General features: G+C 46.4%; 1 protein-coding gene across 1 annotated transcript in view; it reads right to left on the bottom strand.

The window, feature by feature from the left end:
- The window catches only part of LOC309596218 (uncharacterized protein), a gene marked incomplete at its 5' end in the record, with an annotated part of 197,286 nt that overhangs the window by 39,594 nt on the left and 137,465 nt on the right, over nucleotides 1-20,227 (bottom strand). Inside the window, 2 exon segments of the mRNA XM_082324060.1 lie at nucleotides 9,619-9,716; nucleotides 17,779-17,823. Coding sequence (XP_082180186.1) covers nucleotides 9,619-9,716; nucleotides 17,779-17,823 — 143 coding nt within the window.

The following is a 20,227-nucleotide window of genomic DNA, read 5'->3' as shown; positions in this document are numbered from 1 at the left end:
AAGGCCTCTCCAGTAGATGGGAGGAGGGAAGGGAACAGGTTCTGGTGAGCCACAAATGCAGCATCTCATTGGAAAAGAGGAGAAATATCATGTAGGAGGACAGCTGAGTAGGTTGAAGGAAAGTATAAAACCATCCCCGTGTGGGGCAGAGGAAGGGACAGGGGCAAGGCTGCTAAAAGCATCACCCAGCAATTACTTCTCCGCTCCATACATTATTTGACTCCATTAAACATAACGGGAAGAGCCGCCTGCACTGAAAGGTCAGCTGCAAAGCCTACTCGCAGTTCGGCTCTTCCATCTGCTCCTTATTTTCTCTTTTTTCCTCCTGCCCAGATGCAGCTGCCCGCTCTGCTAACGTAAGCAGCCGAAAGCTCCGCTGCACCAGCCCTCTGCACAGCCAATCCCTCTGCTCCCCTCCCAGCTTTACGAGGGCAAATGCCCCCCGACACGCTGACGCACTGACAGCACATCAAGTCGAGGGGAACCACTGCGCAGCGCAGATGCTCCTTGCCTCAGAAAGCATGGCTCAGGACAAGTCCCAGGGGATCCTGGTCCCAGCGCCTGGTTCTGCCCAACAAGAAACACATTTCCATCGTCGCGGCAGAGGCACATCTGTTTTTCCTCTGCTCCAGCACGCCCTCGTGCAAACCCGAGCTCAAACTTCAGGGCCGTGCTTTGGTTTGGGGATGGGCCAGGTGGTCTTCGGCAAAGGCTAAAGGTGTCATCCAAATTTGCCTTGTCAATCTGATCTAAAGGCTGCTGTCATCTCTTCAGAAAAGCTGGTGATGGGAAGCACCAGAGCAAAACAATGCAGTTAAACCAGCAGTGGCTGGTGGCCTTCCTGCAGCAATGCCCTCCACGGCAGCAGGGAGACCTCAGCACACACTTGGAGCCATGCAAAGCCCAGAGTGAGGACAACCAGGGCACCACCACCATACGCAAAGCCACTGGGCAGGTCTGCGAGCAAGGGGTTGCAGACACAGCAATACCACCAGGCAGGGCTGACCAAAGGTAGATGAGGTTGCTCAGGACCTTGGCTAGAAAACTGTCATTTTCTTTCCTAATAATGCTGCAAAACGAGCAGTTCATCACTTTTTTCCTTAGAGACCACTGCATCTCTAATGAATCAATCGAGCCCTGTAATCAATCTGTAATTACCAATTATTCTGGGATTTCTGTATAAAGGAATCATTTATCCTGTAGTTTTCAGTCACCGACGCTGCCTGTTCACCCCAGGACACCATTCACTACCTACGTGTTACTCCAGCCCACCACCACCAGCACAAAGAGCCAGAGGAACACCATGGTGTCCTGCAAGAAGGACCACGCAGATGTCAGAAAAGCAACCTGCTGTGTCTTCTCCACCTTTGGGGTAATGTGCTCTGCTTCCCTCCAGAAGTTGTTTTAGGTAATCTTCTCTAAAAAGGACTTCCAAGATTAGCATTTTGGCATCAAAAAGAGTAAGAGCCTCCCTGCTCCCTGGTGCCTTCATTTGCATTCTTGCAAGTTCAGGAGGTGCAAGGCAGGCTCTCAGACTCAGCAGATTTGCACCCCAAAACCCAGGAGCTTATAGTGATCACTGCCACTATTACTATATGCAAATTACACAGCCAAGATGAGAAAAAAAAAAAAAAAAGAAAAAATTGCAGGTATTTTGGATGCATCTGCCTTTCTCTGCCCTCAGCTCTCCAGGGAGCACGCACGCACACAACCCGCATTCAATCCCCTGCAGAACCCAAATGATATTCAATATAACGGCTGTTAAATTGGCTCCCGGAGACCCTTCTGCCCCCCAGGAGCCGGTTCTCTCAGCAGCTGAAGTGAGAAGCGTGGCAAGTTGTAGGCTTCTGCCTTGTTCACCAGTCATCGGGGTCCGGGCAAGCCCATGGGAGCCACCTCTGCCCCATCTGGGTTGAATGCAATTTCCACCGTGTGTAACCGGATTACCTGCAGGGAAGAGTTTTTATGTTGCAATTCCATTTTTTGTTAAATACAGTTAAAAATCTGGCAGTGCAATTTTCACCCTTCCAACATCAGCTTTCCTCATCTGTTAGAAAACCCCCAAAATGGATTAGATTATTGGTCTGGGGGTCAAAAACATTTTAAAAGCCTCTCCAGCACTGCAATTAAAAAAGAAACAGAAAATCTCAGAAAGGACAATCTTCAGGCAGCCTCTGAAGCAGCTGATATGGCAAAGGCATACGTATAGCGGCGTGAGTTTGTGCCTCACCAGGGATATCAAAAAGGCTGTTTTCCCCTTAACCTGCCCCTGATATCAAAAGTTTACATTAAATGAATTATCTGCACAGTCTTTGTCCTTCTGTCAAATTTGGCTGAAATGGGCCAAGTTCAAAAGTTACTGTGGAAAGAGGAGAGAAGACAGACCCATGCAGCCCCAAGGCCCATAGGAACCTACACTGAAATTCAGGCTGGGGTATATGCTGTGATCCATGTTCAACAGGGTGTCAAAACCATGTCAAACAAGACCAGAAAAGCAACAAAACCCAACATTCTTCATAGCTGTTATGGTAATGTTAGTAGGATATGCCATAGGCCTAAAAATAGAAACTAAATCCTCTCTGGGGTTTAAAAAATAATAATGAACCTATAGAACTTCATAAAGAAGAAACTGCTTCTGCTGTAAAGTTTTATTGTAGGGCACAAACCCCTCTGCTTAGGATGTTAACTATCAAAATATTGAAAGCATCTTATAAAAGCTGTTTTCTCTTTGGGCCCCGTCTCCAGAGCTCTGGCTCACTTCATCCCTTTTAAGTTTCCATTGCTGACAACTCAGTTATACGCTAGTAGCTCACAAATAAACTCAAAGCACCGCTAGCCAAGAGATTCACGTGTTACCACACCTATCTCTGACACCAAACACCATTTAACATCCACTTGCTACTTCTGCATTTGCACCACATCCACCTCTTGAAACAGCTTGGATTTTATTTGATCATAGAAGCACAGAATCATTAAGGTTGGAAAAGACCTTTAAGATCATTGAGTCCAACCGTTAACCTAGCACTGCCAAGTCCACCACTAAACCATGTCCTCAAGCACCACATCTACCCTTCTTTTAAATACCTCCAGGGATGGGGACTCAACCTCTTCCCTGGGCAGCCTGTTCCAATGCCCGACTACCCTTTCGGTGAAGAAGTTTTTCCTAATAGCCAACCTAAACCTCCCCTGGTGCAGCTTGAGGCCATTGCCTCTCGTCCTATCGCTTGTTACTTGGGAGAAGAGACCGACCCCCACCTCGCTACAGCCTCCTTTCAGGCAGTTGCGGAGAGCGATAAGGTCTCCCCTCAGCCTCCTCTTCGTCAGACTAAACAACCCCAGCTCCCTCAGCCGCTCCTCATAAGCCTTGTGCTCCAGACCCTTCACCAGCCTCGTTGCCCTCCTCTGAACACGCTCCAGCACCTCCATGTCCTTCTTGTAGTGAGGGGCCCAAAACTGAACACAGCACTCGAGGTGCGGCCTCACCAGTGCTGAGTACAGGGGCACTATCACCTCCCTGGTCCTGCTGGCCACACTATTCCTGATACAAGCCAGGATACCATTGGCCTTCTCAGCCACCTGAGCACACTGCTGGCTCATGTTCAGGCAGCTGTCATCCTGAAGGGAACTAAATAATTAAATCAATTTGACTATGCAACTGGATGTAATAAAGCCTGCCCATGTGCTTCTACTGAATAAGACACTCAGGCTGGCTTTATGTTTAGTTTCCTCCTTCTTCAGGTATACGTATTGCTTTGGAAATGCAATTATCACCACCCCCATATTAGATAAACCTAATTAGCATAGCCACAGCAATGTGGATGCAGTAATTCGGTGTTTGCTGGGTTTGGCTCAGCCAGTTTTGCAAAGTTAGGAGTAAGACCAGCCGCACAGCTCGCCTGGACCGCAGGTCCTGAGAGGAAGGAGAGAGGAGGAAAAACCTTTCGGCGACATTAATGCCATTTATCGGTGCAGATGTGGCGGCAGAGCTGGAGGTCACTGCCAGTCCCCAACACCATCCAGGAGAGCCGGAGCAGCACTAAAATCCCTCACCAGGAGCTGGGATGGGCACAGCGCCGGGGCTGCCCACCGGCACAGGCTGGGAGTGATGCTCTGTCCTAGGGGAAAGTCACTATTTCCTCCCAGTGTTTCTGGTTTTCAGAGCTCTGCAATTAAACCACACACACAAACTTTGGCAGAATATGGCTGACACGGAGAAGGGGGCAAACCTGCCACAGGCACTGCTAATCCAGAAGTGGTTAGCCACATCCCACAAGAGCAGAAAGCCACCCTAAAACTGCCATTAAACAGCCCAATTAGAGCATAGTCTTCCATCTTAATTTCTAATAACTTAAACTCTTCATTTCCAACATTTGTATGACTGCCTTGCTCCAGTCCCTCTGCCGGGGGCGGCTCCCACCGCGGGCAGGTACCGCTGGAGGGAGACGAACCCCCGCGCCGTGCCGCCCCGGCCCTGCGGCCTCGCAGGCTGCCCCCACCGTCCCCTCATACTAGGCTTTATTTATTCAAATCAATTAGCGGAGTCCCGAGTACTTTCGTGTCAGGGATGCAACGGCAGCACAGGGTTGCTCTGCAAAATTAACCCCATCTCACACCTCTCCTCTTTTGGGGCTGGTGCTGCTGGTGAAATGCTGCTGTTGTCCCCAGGGATGCTCACAGGAGTCCGGGGGAAATGAAAACCAAAACCAGCTCTGTATTGCCCTTCCAATCCTCCTCCCTTGAGCTCCCAGCCCATCACACACAGAAAACTCAATAGATGTTTCCATGGTTTATGGGAGTTCAGGGGGAACCGGGCCAGGGCACGAGGTGGCACAGACAAGGAGTGAGTTTTCCTAACACACTCCTTCGGCGGAGGGGGGAAAGGCATCAACCACAGGAAGGAGAAGGCTAACTACTTTTCTTTACCTTATAAATGGAACAGCAGGACAAATACCCAAGAAGCCCCTTCTAGAGCATCAGGCAGCGCAGAACTCACTGCGCCCATTCAAAAAGCAGGAGCAGAGCTGGAAACATGCTGTGAACATGGAGGATCTACACAGTCATTTTTATCAACCCATTACACCTAGTGCCTGCATGGGAGTCACTCCCTGACGAGCCACTGAGGCCCTCGGAGCCGGAGTACCGCAGCCATCCAAGTGCGTTAACATGGACTAAGGGAGCCAGCCGGCAGGCTGCAGTTTGGGATCTGGCCAGAACGAGGTCTCCCTCCTCCTGCAGAAAGCGGCTCAGAGCCTTTAACAGCCCCAAGTTACCAGCTTTATTTTTCCCCTCGAAGACACCTCCCTCTAACACAGAGACATTTCAGTGGTGCCCGTGGGCACGGGAAGGGCAGCGCATCCTGAATTACCCTTCCAAGCCTCCACAAAATCTCTCCTTGCTGACAGGCTTGGCAGGACACCTCTGCTCCCAGGGAAAAATTTTTGGAGATGGGTGAATGAGAACCTATCTCAACACCTGAGGCTCTTTCACCAATGTCCCCAAATTTGGCCACCTACAGCTGTGAATGAGACAAAGTCTTCACTAACTTTGCAGTCCAGTGAACTCTTAGGCAAGAGTATGAATAATACCATGAAAGGGCTCAAGTATTTCACCCCTACAAACATTAATAAAGAATATTGCACAGGCTGCCAAGTTTTCAGGCTAAATCCCTCAAAAGATATCACTGACAAAGAGGGGGGGAAGAAGGAAAAAAGAAAAAAAAGAGACCAAGACAGGCAAAGAAAATCAAGTGTCAAGGAAAAGACAGAGAGGACTATGGAGTGCAGATTAGAAGAGAATAAAAATAAAAGGAATAGCAGAGTTACCGGGTAACCATCGCGTCCTGACTGCCCCTGTGGTGGGGGAACAAGTGAGATAAAAGTCAGTCAATGCACCCGTAGCAGTGTGACAACACATAGCAGCAGGCAGGAGACGGGGGCCATCGGCTCCCCAGCCAGTCCCAGGACTAAAGTGCCTCCAGAGAAACCTCCTGGGGCCTACCAGAAAGGTCACACCTACGGTGTATTTTCCCCAGATTCTGATCTTGTGCTTCCCTTTAGCTACTTACCGAGGCTTTTGCCAACTCACACCCATCCCTGCTGCCTGTGCTCAGTCCCTGCCGCCCCTGAAGCCATAGATGTGCAGGACACACACTAGATCCCGGCTGCAAGCCCGCCCCGGGCCGTGGGTACCAAGAGGTACGGGAACACCTGGGTGCCAGGGAGAGGCTGGGGAGGCTGCGGCGCTGCTGAGCCAGCGGCCAGGACAGCCCATCCGCCGAGGAGCAATCGCTGAGCTTCAAACTCCTATTCCAGCACCTAATTCAATGAAGGTTTCCCCCTCTCAGATCCATTAATTTTCTTGCAGGATGCAGCTCTCCCAGCTCACCTCTAAACTCCGCTTTGGTTTGTAATGAAGTGGAAAGAAAAGTTGATGCTACAGGGAAAGACCTTACTTAGTCCCTAATAACACCTGCCAGATCAGTGGAATAAAACACAACCCATTCAGGATATTTCACCTTTTCTGCTCTCCTCAGGGGGTTCCCAAAGGCGTTTATGGCTCGAGCTGCCGTTAAACATGCCGTGAGCTACAGCAGAGGAGCCTGCTGCAAGCCAGACGTAAGGCAGATTCCCTGGGAAGGAGCTGTTAAGTATTAGCTGGTACACAAGTAGGCAGTAAAGCATGTATCTGGTACAGCAATGTCATCTGCTACCATAAACATAGGTTATGTCAGCATGCTGCGGATACACAGTCAGATTCATACATTTCTTACGGCACGAAATAGCTCTGGCAGCCCCCTTCATGCCATGTACAGGGGTTCTCCCTTCTTGCTAAGTGCCCCTGCAGCTTTTAATGCCTCCTGCAGCACTATTGATTCATCCAGAAACAACATTGACTTCAACAACCACCTATTCAACAAATTACAGTCTTGGGATAAAGTGTACAGTGAGATTTTTATGGAGACGTATGGCACTGGAGCACACACAGATAAATAGGAAACACTTGTAACTCCCAGCCCTCGCCCGCTGGTGAGTTCCCCAGCCAGCATGCTAATACATAAAGTGTTTGTTAATATCTGGGACTGTAAATGTTTAATTATAGTCTGTGGTAAGTCTATCCTTCAATTGTAGAAATTTCCTACCCAGCATGTGATTTTAATACCCTCTGAAATGGAGGTTTTATAGCACATCTGAGCAGAATACCCCTTACTCACAGACAGGACACTCAATCACCCAACAGCCACAAATCCTGTACCACAAATTCTAATAATTTCATATACACAACTTGCTTATGACAGCCAAAAAACGAAATACCAGAACAACTGCTACTAGGGAACAACAGAATTGAGGATGCAGTTTTAGCAGAGTGCGATGCTGTACATGTAAGATGTAATCGATTCCTTATGGCCAAAATCAAGAAACAGCAGAAACTAATAGAGTTAAATACAGTACTGTTGAAATAAAATAATATTGTGGTTCTGTGGGTTCTAGGACTTATTATATATTATGTTTAAAGAACTCTCTGGCAAATGCTGTTTATGCTAAAAATGCAGGATTTTTTTTTTTTTTTAATGAATTAAACCAGGAGTTGTCTTTTAAAGAAGGGCAAGGGGAGAGCAAAAAAAGGTCTTGTTTGCGTTAAATCTCCCCTGTGCTCCGTTTGCAATTCAATAGTGCCGTGGGAACCAGGAAATGAAACCAACTAGAGACAAAGAAAAATTAATAGTGCACCATATGTTGCCTATGTCAAATCACGTACAATAAAAGTGAACAGACAACACACGTGAGGAAGCGTAACCCCGCTGGCTGCGTGTGGGCTGATAACAGCCTCTGAGCAGGAGCAGAGCAGAAATGGTTAAATAAATACATTTAAAATAAGCCAAAGTACTTTAATCAAGAGGAAAATGTCCCTTAAAAGATGTATATATGGAGTTTTAAACAGGCAAGTATCCTCTTCATTTGTAACCTGCCACTGAGCAAGATTTTTTTTTTTAAATTATTAGGCCAAATTGCATGAATTGCAGAGAGGGAAAAAAAAATAATCACCAGGCAGAAGCCGTGGGACGACCGGCTCTAGCACCCAAAGGGCTCCCCAGCCACACACGCCTGCACTCAGCCTCGGCAGATGCTCTCCACAACCTTGGGATCTTGCCCGATGACATGACCGTGATGCGGGACTTGGTGAAGCAGCCGTGCTGCCGGGGAGCCGCGTCAAGCTCTGGGCCAGGCACATGGGGATCCACCTCCCAACGGTGCTCCCGCAGGCAATGCCCAAGTCCCTAATATTTTAAAAACTCGCAGAGTCACTTTTATTGTGTGGGTTGGAGAGGCTGCGTTGCAGTTTTTAATTACAGAATATTTACACGAAAATGAATTTATTGACAGACTACATTTCTAAACACAAACTAACAAGAAAAATTCATTTGTTTGCATTTCTTGAGCCAAAATATTGGATTTATTGCTAATGCTGGGCACAACTTTTAGAGCAAATTCATTCGGATCTCCTGTAAGGATGGTTAAGCTGAAGCTGTTAAGTCTTAAATTTTCATGATTTGCTCCTTCAAAACCTGGCCAAATAATAATTTTGCTCAAACCCCTGTTAAGTCTTTACATTAAAAAATGAACTTGAAATAGAAGCAAAAATTCAAAGGGCTGAAAGCCACTAACTAAACCCACAGGTAGCGCTGCCGACCCCAGGAGAACCAAAGCCATGGCGCTGTGACAGCCCCCATGCTCCACGTGCATTTCCTTGTCACCTTTTGGCTTTTAAACAGATTTACAGAACTGGAAATTAATTAGCCCAGGAACAGTTCGCAAATTTATTTTTCCTGAAACAATCTCTTTTCAACCCATTTATAGGAAGAGAATGACGTGAAGAAACGTCTCTGTTAGTGCAAGGATGGAGAAGGAAACACGTGGCTGCAAACAGTCTGTGCCTCTCCTCCTCCTCCTCCTTCTCTGGAGGAAGAAAGGTAGAAAGCCAGAAGCACCTAATGCCCATAATTTCTTTTTTAACTATCCCTCAACAGCCTGGAGGGCACAAATGAAACGCTGTTTTCTCACTCCAAAACCAGCAGGAGAACATCAGATTTGGACGTGGTGGTGGCACAGCCAAAGGCATGTCTGAACATTTGGAAGAAGGAGTTGACACATTTTCAACTATTACCCCTTCAAACAACAAATTCCCCATAAATTTTCTGGTTGCATTGGTAGGAATGCTTGTTATTCTCCCCAAGACTTCAAAGAAGGAAGGAAGCAAGCTACGGCTTTCCCTCTAGCCCCCCTTGTGAGGCTACCAAACCCGTATTAAATGATGGAAACACAACAGATAAGAAAAGCAAGACAGAGCTTTAGAACCAATAAACACATTAAAATGTTAAAATATTAGTACAGCACTCCTTCTGCAAAATAGAAGTAGACTAAAGAACTCTTTAAAGGGAAAACTCTTTTTTACTGAATATTTTCTAGGTTTAAAATTACTGGAAGTCCCTCAGGGCAGCAAGTTAAACATTTAAAAACTTTTTTTTCCCCCTCTCTATTTGTCTACAGTTGTGAAAAAATAAAATACAGCAGCATCTGGTACCAATTTTACTTCCAGACACACCTCTACCAAAAAAAATACTGTGCTTTTGCAATAACACCGAAAGGCAGGGGAGGGGGGAAGGGGAAGCCTTAACTTTGTTGATCCAACAGTAAAATCCGGGATACTTACTGCAGGTCCTGGAAAACAAAAGAAAAACAAAGAAAAAAGTCACTTAATTACAAAGAAAAGGTATAATCTGATAAAACAGCACTTAGCAGAAACCCAAATCAGAATGATTCAGTACTTTTCAGTTCAATTCCAATGTGATGACTTTCCAGATACACTTAATGCCATCTGCATCCTCCCATTATGGGACCATCTCACCTGTGCTGCTGGCACGGCAGCACTGACAGGGCTGTAAACCCACCCTGTCCCACCTTTTCCCCAGCATGACTCTGTTCCCTCTTCCCCTCCGAGACCCCGGGCACGTCACACGGCATCGCCCGCGTTCAGGGCCTGGGGCATCACATGCAGCTGCAGAGCATCACCAGCAAAAACCAGGCAGACACAGTTGGAATTTTATGAGCAAAAAGTGAATTTTCACCGTGGAGTTTATTTTTCTTCATGTTGTGCAAGAGGAGCTGGAGATGTACTTGCAAAAGCCAAAGGAGTAGCCAGGGGCACCTGGCAAGGATGTTGCTACAGCTGCCACAGATCCCAAATGTCACTGTCATTTGGTCCCCATCCCTCCCTGACCTCAAAACACATCACACAACCCCACAGTCCTGCGTCATCTCCGCACGGCTCCTGCTTGAGGGCTTTGCTGCGCTCAGAGGCAGCCGGCTGATGCACAGTGCCTTAGATCTAGGGGAAAAACCCATCGCATCTACAATACGCCTTGGGTACCAGTGCCACCATCTGAAGCTATAATTAACGGCAGCGGAAAAAAAAATAATCCTCCTATATTCCCCTGGGGTGTAGGGGTCTGCACTGCCTGCGACACCAATTTCTGCAGCTTTCCCACCGCTCGCCCGGGCTGGTGCTATGCGGAGGCGAACACTGAGCCCCTGGTCTAATGCAATCCACGTTTCACTCCCGTTCGCAAGGCAGCCTATAGCTCTGTTTGGGGCTCCTTCATGCTCCATTTCCTGCCTGATCAAAACCAGAAACCAATCACAATTAAAAAAGAAAAAATGTGGGAAAAATTAAAATGGAGGAAAAAAAAAATCAGCTTTGTTAATCTTATATTATTCAATAATATAAAACAAGAAGCATATTTCAAGCTAATGCATTTTCAAGGTTTTTAAAATGCGTTTAAAAATGAAAATGTTGAAAAGTTGAGTAACAAAACCCAAGAAAAGCCTAAGAACAAGGACTGAAAGCAAGTAACGATAGGCAGCGCCTGCTGCCAAGAATTAGCCCGTTAACCTGCGTTCATCAGCTTAACGCCGTCAGCTCCGCACACAACGGCAGCCAGGCGCCCAGCCGGCGTGGAGGGGAGGAGACAACCTCCAAATCTCCCTCCATGCCCAGAAGCCTATTTTCTTTAGCGCTAAAATTCACACAGGCTTGTAGTTCACTTTCCTTGGTTTAATTTCTTATGAATACAGAAGTCGATGGCTCTAAGCCAATTTATTAACTGAGAATCATAAACCTGATTTATTAACTCACTTATGCCAAGCTACCCACAAAAGCCCTTTTGTAGAAAAGTCAAAACTAAGTCTCGAATAAGAAGCGGTCAGGAAATTATTTTAATATGGGATTTCAATCATGTACCAATTATAATCTCCTTGGAATTCGTTGCCTTTTTCCTTTTCTCAGCTACTGTTTTCTCCCAACATGTGCAGGCAAGTGCTCTTTGCAGATGCTTTCCTCTCAAATACAGGAACCAAGGTTGGATGGGGGCTTCCGTATATGCAAGATGGGATGCTCTCCATCCGCATCAGTGGGCTTACACTAATCTTTAGCTGTGCTGTTGGCCAAATGGGTCTAGATAAATCTTCATTAAGGCATAAAGTTAAACCTGGTGAACTGATCTTTTCTCCTCCTAAGAACAACATAACTTTCTGGCTTACTGAATGTGTTTTTTAAAAGCCTAGCCACAAGACACTTGCTTCCTGTGGAAGCCCACAATAAATCCAGAAGTTAGTCATGTGCCAAGGGGCTGGCCCCCACCCGGCCACCTCCTCCATGTGGGCACATTGCACGCAGACGCGCCCTTTTCAGAGAAATTTGCCAGAACTTACTGCTAATAATTTTGAGTAGTGAGAATCAGTTTGAGAGCTCGAAAGGAAGAATGAAACCAGTTGGAAATTCTTATTATAATGAATAAAAGTTGGAAACAGCCTTTGTGTCCATAACAAATTAACTTGGGGGCTTATTTCAGAAGGAAGAGGAAGAAGACAAAATAACCTGCAAATGCACAGATTTTGGTCTATGATTGAGTTGCTTTAGAGAAGGGAAACCTGCCAGAGTTTTCCATGGTCTACAGCATGTGTTACTGCTATACTGCTGGGAGTGAACACCTATTACCTGAGCCTGCAAGGGCATGGAAATGCCAGGAGATTCCTTAAGAACATGAACAGTTGTGCTAGAGGGAGGTGAAAATAGAAACTCATTAAAAATAAATGACCCAGGTTTCCTGATAAACTAACATTAATGTTATTTTGTATATCCAAAGACCTAGCAGGTCATGATGGTATCATCCCCAGCAGTACACAAATATATGGGAAATGACAGGTCACCGTCATTTATTTCCAAGTATTTCTGCAGCCTGGGAATTTTGGGATAAGCTACCATTTCTGTTTAATCTATAAATCATTTCTCATTCAAGCTTTCCTGCCGTGACAGGAGAGAGCACTGCCAGGCAGGGAACACAAAACCAGCCAGACCTTTCCAACAGCCCAGGAAGAGCCAGAGGGGACTTTGCTGCTGCCCTTAACGGGCAAAGGACCCGTCCCCAAGGTAGCACACATGCATCTGTGGCCACCTGAAGATGTAAAAAATGATAATTTAAAAACCATACATATATATAGACACATAAATATCTATATAAAAACATATGTATGCATATTTATGCACTCACACACAATATGTATATACATACACAGAGAATTATTAATCCAAGACGCTATAAGGTGAGTAACTAAGTCATGGGCGACAAGGAAGGAGGACAACTGCTACAGTCATAAGAAGTCACAGAGATCGGCTCTACATCAAGCTGAAAAAGAGTATTTGTCACTGCCTGTTGACCTCAATAATTCCTATCTGTGTCTCAGTGCTGGTGCACATGGGGAATTCGCTGTTCTAGCAGAGAGGCTCGTTATGGAGAGCAAATGTGGGATAGATTAGATTTTTCCTAAAGTTCAGTAGAAGCCAAAGAAGTCCTCAGGTAGGAGGCTATATGTATGCAACTCATCATGACAAATACAGGGAGAAATGAAAATCCCCAAATAAATGTAAAGTTCTGCATGATTTACCCATATGCACGCACACACATGCTTACCGAATAACAACAACTGTATATTTACGCTCATCCACACAACCACATGGCCAAGGGGTTTGAAAGGGTCTTAATGTGTAAAATACGGGGTTTAAGTACATGTAGGGCTGGGAGACAAATAACATTTCCCTGCATAGAAGTTGCTTTGCTTTTGTTCCTTAAAAAGAGCTTTAGATTCTTCCCTGTTCCAAATCAGGGTATTTCTGTAAACAGAATAGCTGTAAGGAAAAACAAAACAAAACCCAACCAAAACAACTCTGAATCAAAACTTTGTTGGAAGTTCAAATTAAAGAAACAGTTGTAGAGTAATGTAAATTCGGAAACAAAAAGTCATGGGGGGTGGGGCAGAAGACTGTTTTATCCTATTTCAACAATTTCAAAACGTTTTCCCTACAAGTGATTTTGAAATGGAAAAATTTTGTAAACAAAACTTTTACTGCCAGAAACAGCAATTTTGCTAAGTCAACATTTTTCAATGAAATAACATTTCATCAAAAAATACCCTTCCAGGCCTACCTGCAAGGGCGATTTTGTGCCTAAAATGGCCAACATTTATTCCCTTCTGCTGAAGCCGCGCACAGTTGATGCAAACAGGCAGTACCCAACGCCGCAGCAATCGGCTTTGGGGGTTTATGATCAGAACCAGCTCTTGCTTCATGTGATGAGAGCAGAGACGTACTCAGAGACTTCCCAGACTTAACATTTCAGGTGTATTTTCTCTTGTTTTTTCTTGAGGGGTTTCAAGGTTCGGATCAGTTTTTGGATCAATCTTCAAGCCAGGAGAAGAAAGCAGCATGCCATTACGAGAGACACAAGCATTGTCTCCCAACATCTAGTTGTACAGAGACTTTGAACCAATATTTAAACCAACTAAATTCCCAAATCCTGGATCCAATTCCTCCGTCCTTCAGGAACACCCCGGTATGGATTGATCTTTACAAAAATAAACGTAAAGCCCCGGGAGGGCTGTGCGGCCGTACCCCATCCCGCTCACGCAGCACCAGCTGGCAGCAAGAGGGGAAGCAAAACCTCTCAGGTCCCCTGCTAAAATCCGTGTTATTTCACAAACGCTCACTACAACAGTTGAACTGCGTCCCCTCTGGGACATATCACGTTAAAAAAATAAGCTAGCATGACATTAAACATGATTTTGCCTTTGGCATGGAAAGGGAATCTGAGGCGTACAGGCTGGCTGTCAGGACCAACCACTATGGCTAGTGCTGCAAAACCTTCCTTCCACCTCATGCTCGGGGAAGGCTGCAAATCCCACATAAGGTTGTATTAAAATGTGTTTTTCTTTTTATACACCAACTGTTTGCATGGGTGGGTGCACATGGGTCTTCAAGGCTGTGCTTGCTTTCCAGCCGCACAAGAAACCGCTGAAGCTTGTGTGCAGGAAATAAGGATGATGTGATTTGTGCATTGGTCCTGGCAGGATGGGATGGAGCTTGGGAGATGCGGGAGCGGAGGTGGGTGCAGGCATGGGAACGCTGGGGGACAGCCAGAGGGCTGTGCTGGGAAGGACACCTCCCAAGGAGGCTGCTGGTGGGAATTTCCTGGCCTCAAGGTAGCAACAGCAGAATAAATTGGTTTTTAAAAGTAACCTCTTCCACACTGGTAGCGCTCAGGTGACTGTCACTGCAGTGACTCCATCCCTGGGACCAGCTCTAGGACATGTGTGCTGTTCCTTGGCCGCAGCCACGGAGGCGATTCCCGCAGGGCCACATGACAGTAAATAAAATGGGTCGGATGGAGCTGTTTGACTCAATTACTCCCTGGTTTGTTTAGTCGGGCTGACAGCAGCAGAAATGCTCCCCCAGGTACCTGGTCCTCATGTTTGCAGTCAGGGAAGAGATGACAGCGGGGACGACCGTGCCGCCACGGGAAGCTCACACCCTTGCTGGAGATGTGAAGCACAAGGAAAGGCTGGGGTTTAGTGCAGTTCCCCCCTGCCCGTAGGCTCCCCGGCAGGGGTAAACTTGCTGCATTTATGCTTCTCTACAACAAAATACACTAAGCCAAGCCCAGAGGCAGGGCCCTGGTGGGACAGACCGCCTGCCCTCGGCAGCTCCCCGGGGGGAACCAGGAGGCAGCAATAGTGGTTCAACCCCACATTTTGGCAAGTGCTTTTTGAAGCACATGCATCCAGGCTTGCTCCACTTCCAAACAGTCTAAACAGTTAATTTTTTTCCTAGAAATGGTTTAAAATGAATCTTTTATGGTATGGTGTCTTTCTATGGTAGAGAGCGGTTGTCTCGGTGTGCTTTCAGGATGATGAATTCTTAGCTTAGAGAAACAGAGCTGCTAAATTAATTTGCTTTTAATTATATGAATCCATCACGGTGAAAGAAAAAAAAAAGTAAAATTCAGTCTTGGTTTAAATCAACAAGAGGGTGCGATTGAAAAGGGACAGAATGATCTTTTAAAAGTTTCTCGGCTTCTTTCTAAAGGATACATATTGAAAGGTTCAATATAAATTCGAAAAAGTTTTTCAACGTGACCATTTCAACAACTGCCAGAAAAAACGTTCCCCTTGGCAGGGCTGAGACCAGCACTGAGCATTCTGGCTCTACAACAGCATTTGTCTGGAGGCTGTAAAGCTATAACCACGCAGGGTCCCTGGGGATGGGACACTATGATGCTATGCAAACAAAGTTTTATTCACATTTATCAGCTGTAGCGAAGGAACAAGGACCTGGTTTATGTGTGGTCAGGTTCTCAAACAAATATAGAAATATATATTGAAGCTATCTATGAAAACAAACATCTAGCAGCTCAGCCAAAACCAACATAAAGAGGGACGTCTGCTCTCTGCTTTTCTATCTGCAATACAGCAGAGCAATCGCGGGGGCTGCGTTGCATTAAATGGATTTCAGTGGTGTGCCCCATCGAGGGGGTGCGTGTGCGTGTTTGTGTGCACATGGGTGTCTGCTTCTGCTGTCCTTCTGCTTCAGAGGAAGAAATCCATTCAAGCATCCACTGCCATCGCGTGCCCTACGGATCTCCCTTCCCCAATGGTATCTCACTCTCCTCGATTTTCCTCCACAGTCACAGAAAAGTTCAAAGAAGATCGTAAGCTGTTATTAATGATTGATTTTTTTCTTTTTTTATTCTATAATGCTTGCTTTCCTGCTGGTCCTGCATTGATTCCCTGGCAGCTTCCCGCTTCACCAGAGGGATGCTCAAGGGGCACGTGCAGATGTGCCGCGGCACGAGGGCAACCGTCACTTTTCAGAAGCTCTTGTGTGAAACAGGGAGAAGGGGAGTGAAGGGCAAGGGCATGCTCAGGCTCAGCGCTACCTCCCAAATTTTCATATGGGCTAGAGAGACACCTTGGACAATGTTTACATAAATGCCTGCGTATAAAAAACCAAATTCATTGGCTGACCTCACCAGCTGTCCTTGGTTGAATGCTGTACGCCACTAAGGGCTTTAAGGAGCACAGCGACATTTAAAAAACAACCACCAAAAAAAGGATCAAAGCTACCCAGTGGCTGTTCCCACAGCCCAACCGCTAGGAAAATGGGGTTTAATGAAGCTGGTTGGGATCCATCATCACCCCCATTAGCGCAGTATCCACTCCTTGCCCATGAGTAATCCCTGATGCTTCAGGAGCAAAAATATCTCAGAAAACACATGATGCACCGTGAAATACTATCGATAGAAGAGAGAAGGGAAATGCCTGCCTGCCTTCCCCAGAGATTGGTCCATGGCCCATAGCACAAACCCCCGATTTCCTTTCCCCAGAGTTAAAAAAATCATTTAAAATATTGATGATCAGAAAGTTGTGCTGCCCTTTTTGAAAACCCAGCCGTGTATTTGCTATAGCAATGGGCAGCAGAGAACAGCCTCCTTGCTACATAAAAATCTACCTGGTCCCCATTAATTCACTAAGCTTTCAAGAACCTAAAAGCCAAGGTGTGTAAAATTCCACCTGCTACTTTCCGACATGCAGAGGCAGCTGCAAACTGTGTGGCTTTCTAGGTACATTCCTGTCTGACTGTTTTCCTTAGAAAGAGAAATGCCAACTGCGTCTCTCCCCTCTCCAACAGCACTTCAGACCTAACAGCAGACTGTAAACAGCACTTTTCCCCAGCTGAAACAGGGTCAGTGCTTTCCCATTTCATAAGACAGGGAAAAAAAAACCAACAACCCACACTAGATACCAAAATGACAGAGGCATATAATTAAAGTAAACAGTTAGCTCAAATAAAGCTTCCCAGCGAAGCCAGTCTGTGGTTTCACCTGGTCCAAGGGCACACTGAGCGCTCGGGGATGCGCCCAGGGCTGGTGGCTGAGGTCTGGTTATCCCCAACCCTGAAATGCAGACACCATCCATCATATGCGTGGGACCAGCAGGCAACGTATAGACACGTCCACATGCAGGGAACAAGCCAGTGCCCACCTCCCATCTAGCACGGCTGCGGGGTTTCTAATTTTTGTGCGAATACACAGTCCCACTTCGCTGTTGGATGGGACAATAACGGGTCTGAATGCTACAAGGGAAAAATGGAAGGACTGATAAAATATGCAACATCAGTGGGTGTTTTGATGTTTTTTTAGGTTGTTTTGTAGGGTTTTGGTTTATTTTTTAGTTTTTATAAAAACCTTCATGTCCACCATGCAGGCATGCGGGAAGTCCCCGCTCCGCAGCCCGTTAGATGAAGGTGACCAGCATCATTATCGAAAGGGTCCCATCCAGCCCAATGACACCCGCAAGGTGCCCAGCGATGTCACTGGGGAAAGGCGATGCTTACCGGGTTCTCCGCGCCGGCCGGGCTTCCCTCGCCTCCCTGGGGGGCCTGTGGAAAGCAGAGAGCAGAAGGTTAACGATGCCCCGTGGGCAGTGGATTCAGGAGGGGACACGCCAGCATGTCCTTCCCTTTGGATCCAGACCACCTCGTGCCTTCCCCCCTTTCCCAACTACCAAGAAAATAGTAGGCTGCACATCTTAAATACCCCTTTTTTTCACAAAATATATCATTTTGGTGAAAAGGCCAAGGCCAGGCTCCAAGGCAAGCTAGTTTTGAAGTTATTGGTGTTGCCCATGTAGTAGAGGAAACCAGGTCTTAAATGCTCTAAAATTCTGGAAAAGACTTTGCAGAGGGGCTGGCAGTTCTATGCACACTGCTTAGGGCTGTTACAGTCTTGCAAATCACAATATTTAAAGTATTAAAACAAGGAACAGAAAACTTTTGCTACTAACCATTATCTGAGTAAGAAGAAATTCCTGCGTGGACTGCTAAAACAGCCTAAATCTGATCGTATAGCTACAGTTTCAGGCCCAGGTTTCAGATACAAAACACTTGCTTGTAAGTCTTACCCTTCTAGGTAGCAATGACTAAGTGATCAATAAAATACCATAAATGACAAAATGCCTTAATCAAGAAAAAAGTCACAGAACACTGCTCCAGCACACATTGAACATCCAGCTCCCCCAGAAGCATCCAGCTCCCCAACAAAGCCGTAACGGCGTGTCCTTCGTGCTGTTAGCTGATGTGTTGCAGCCCCTCTGCTGCAGCAAGGCTTCCCTGCCCGGGAGCTGGCAACACCCACGCTCCCGCAACACGTGTGTTGCCAGATGGGGACAAAAAGCCACTTTTCGTAGCCTTCTGCAGCAGGTCAGCTGGCTCCAGAGGAGCATTTGCTGGGTGACGGCAATGTTAACAATGAAAAGCAAGACCTCACTTTTAACCTGTGAAACTGCGCTGCTCCCTCTCCTTTCTGCTGCTTTTTTTTTTAACTTTAAGGGAAAAGGACGATAAACAAAGATCATTAAATATTTCTGCTCTCCTATCAATATTTCTTTCTGCATAAACATCTCTGTGCCCAAATGTGTAATTGCGTCTCCAGCCATGGACTGGAGTTTTTCTCTTTAAAGCTACGATAAACTGTACAGCACTCCCTCTCCCCAGCCCATCTGCACATCTCCGGCAGACACCGCGGCCCTCGCAGGCGGGCTACGGCAGGAGCTCCAAGCCCCACGCGCTCCTCTCACGATGGGGATGGCAACTATGGGGGTCACCTTGCAAGGGCTTGGTAGAAAAAGTCTGTCGAAGCTCCTTAAGCAACTTGCTTGCAATTTTCTATGAGGAAGGAAAAAGGAAAAAAAAAAAGGGGGAGGGGGGTATTTTCAGCCTCCTTAATTCTTGAAATCAGGTAGATGGTTATACCACATTACACTCAGGAGGAACGTTTACTCCCTCCAGCCTGAAATCAAGCTGCTCTGGAGGGGAACCACAACTGATGAAGCACCTTTTCCAACATCAGAGACCAGATACGACCGAGTGATTACAGCTAATCTACCTGTACCACTCCCTTGGCTGATTGTGGTGGTCTGACCCCTGGGCAGAGCCTGAGCCTCAGCAGGCTGGAGCCTCCCCGGGCACCCACCGCTCCCCCAGGGTGCAGGGGGCTGCTTTAAACACCAGCCTTGCTTAATCCTTTGGTGTCTTCTGATAGACTCCTCCTGGATGCATTTAATCTAGGGTGACTTGGTAACAATTTTACTTTACTACTTCTGCTAGCAGTGATGCGAAAGCCCAGGGTTTTTTAGGGAGGAGGAAATGTCCCAATGAAGCTGTAGGAGAGGGAGGCCAAGTTTTTAAACAAGTGACTAATGAGTTGGTAGCGATGCTTTTAGGCAATTTAGAGGAGGGCTGATATTGAAGGGCAAATGCACGGAGCTCCCACGTAAAGCTCAGGTTGGAGCCTTTCAACTGAGGATGTGAGAAACCTGTGAGAAGATTATGTTTAAAAAGAAATTTAATACTGATTTTTGTATTTTTTAAAATTTAAGGAATTTCTTAATACTTCATGCCAAAAGGGAAAAATTGACTATTGCCTTCACTGGAACAGGCTGCCCAGAGAGGTTGTAGATGCCCCGTCCCTGGAAACATTCAAGGTCAGGTTGGACGGGGCTCTGAGCAACCTGATCTCGTTGAAGATGTCCCTGCCAATTGCAGGGGGGTTGGACTGGATGGCCTTTAAAGGTCCCTTCCAACCCAAACCATTCTGTGATCCTATAATTCTTTCCATAGTCTTCAAGGAAATGTGTAAAAGATAGGTGCAGCACACAGAATTACAAGTATGGCATGCTTGTGGCAACTGTGAGATAAACGAAAGTTGAGAGAGAGAGAAAAAAAAAAAAGGTCCATTCTCATCTGTTTTACTTGCTGTTTTTATTTGAAAGCAATTTGGTAAAAA

This window comes from Platalea leucorodia, assembly GCF_965183815.1.
Source record: "Platalea leucorodia genome assembly, chromosome: 11".
NCBI classification, from domain to species: Eukaryota; Metazoa; Chordata; class Aves; order Pelecaniformes; family Threskiornithidae; genus Platalea; species Platalea leucorodia.
This window is presented reverse-complemented; position numbering and strand designations above follow the sequence as displayed.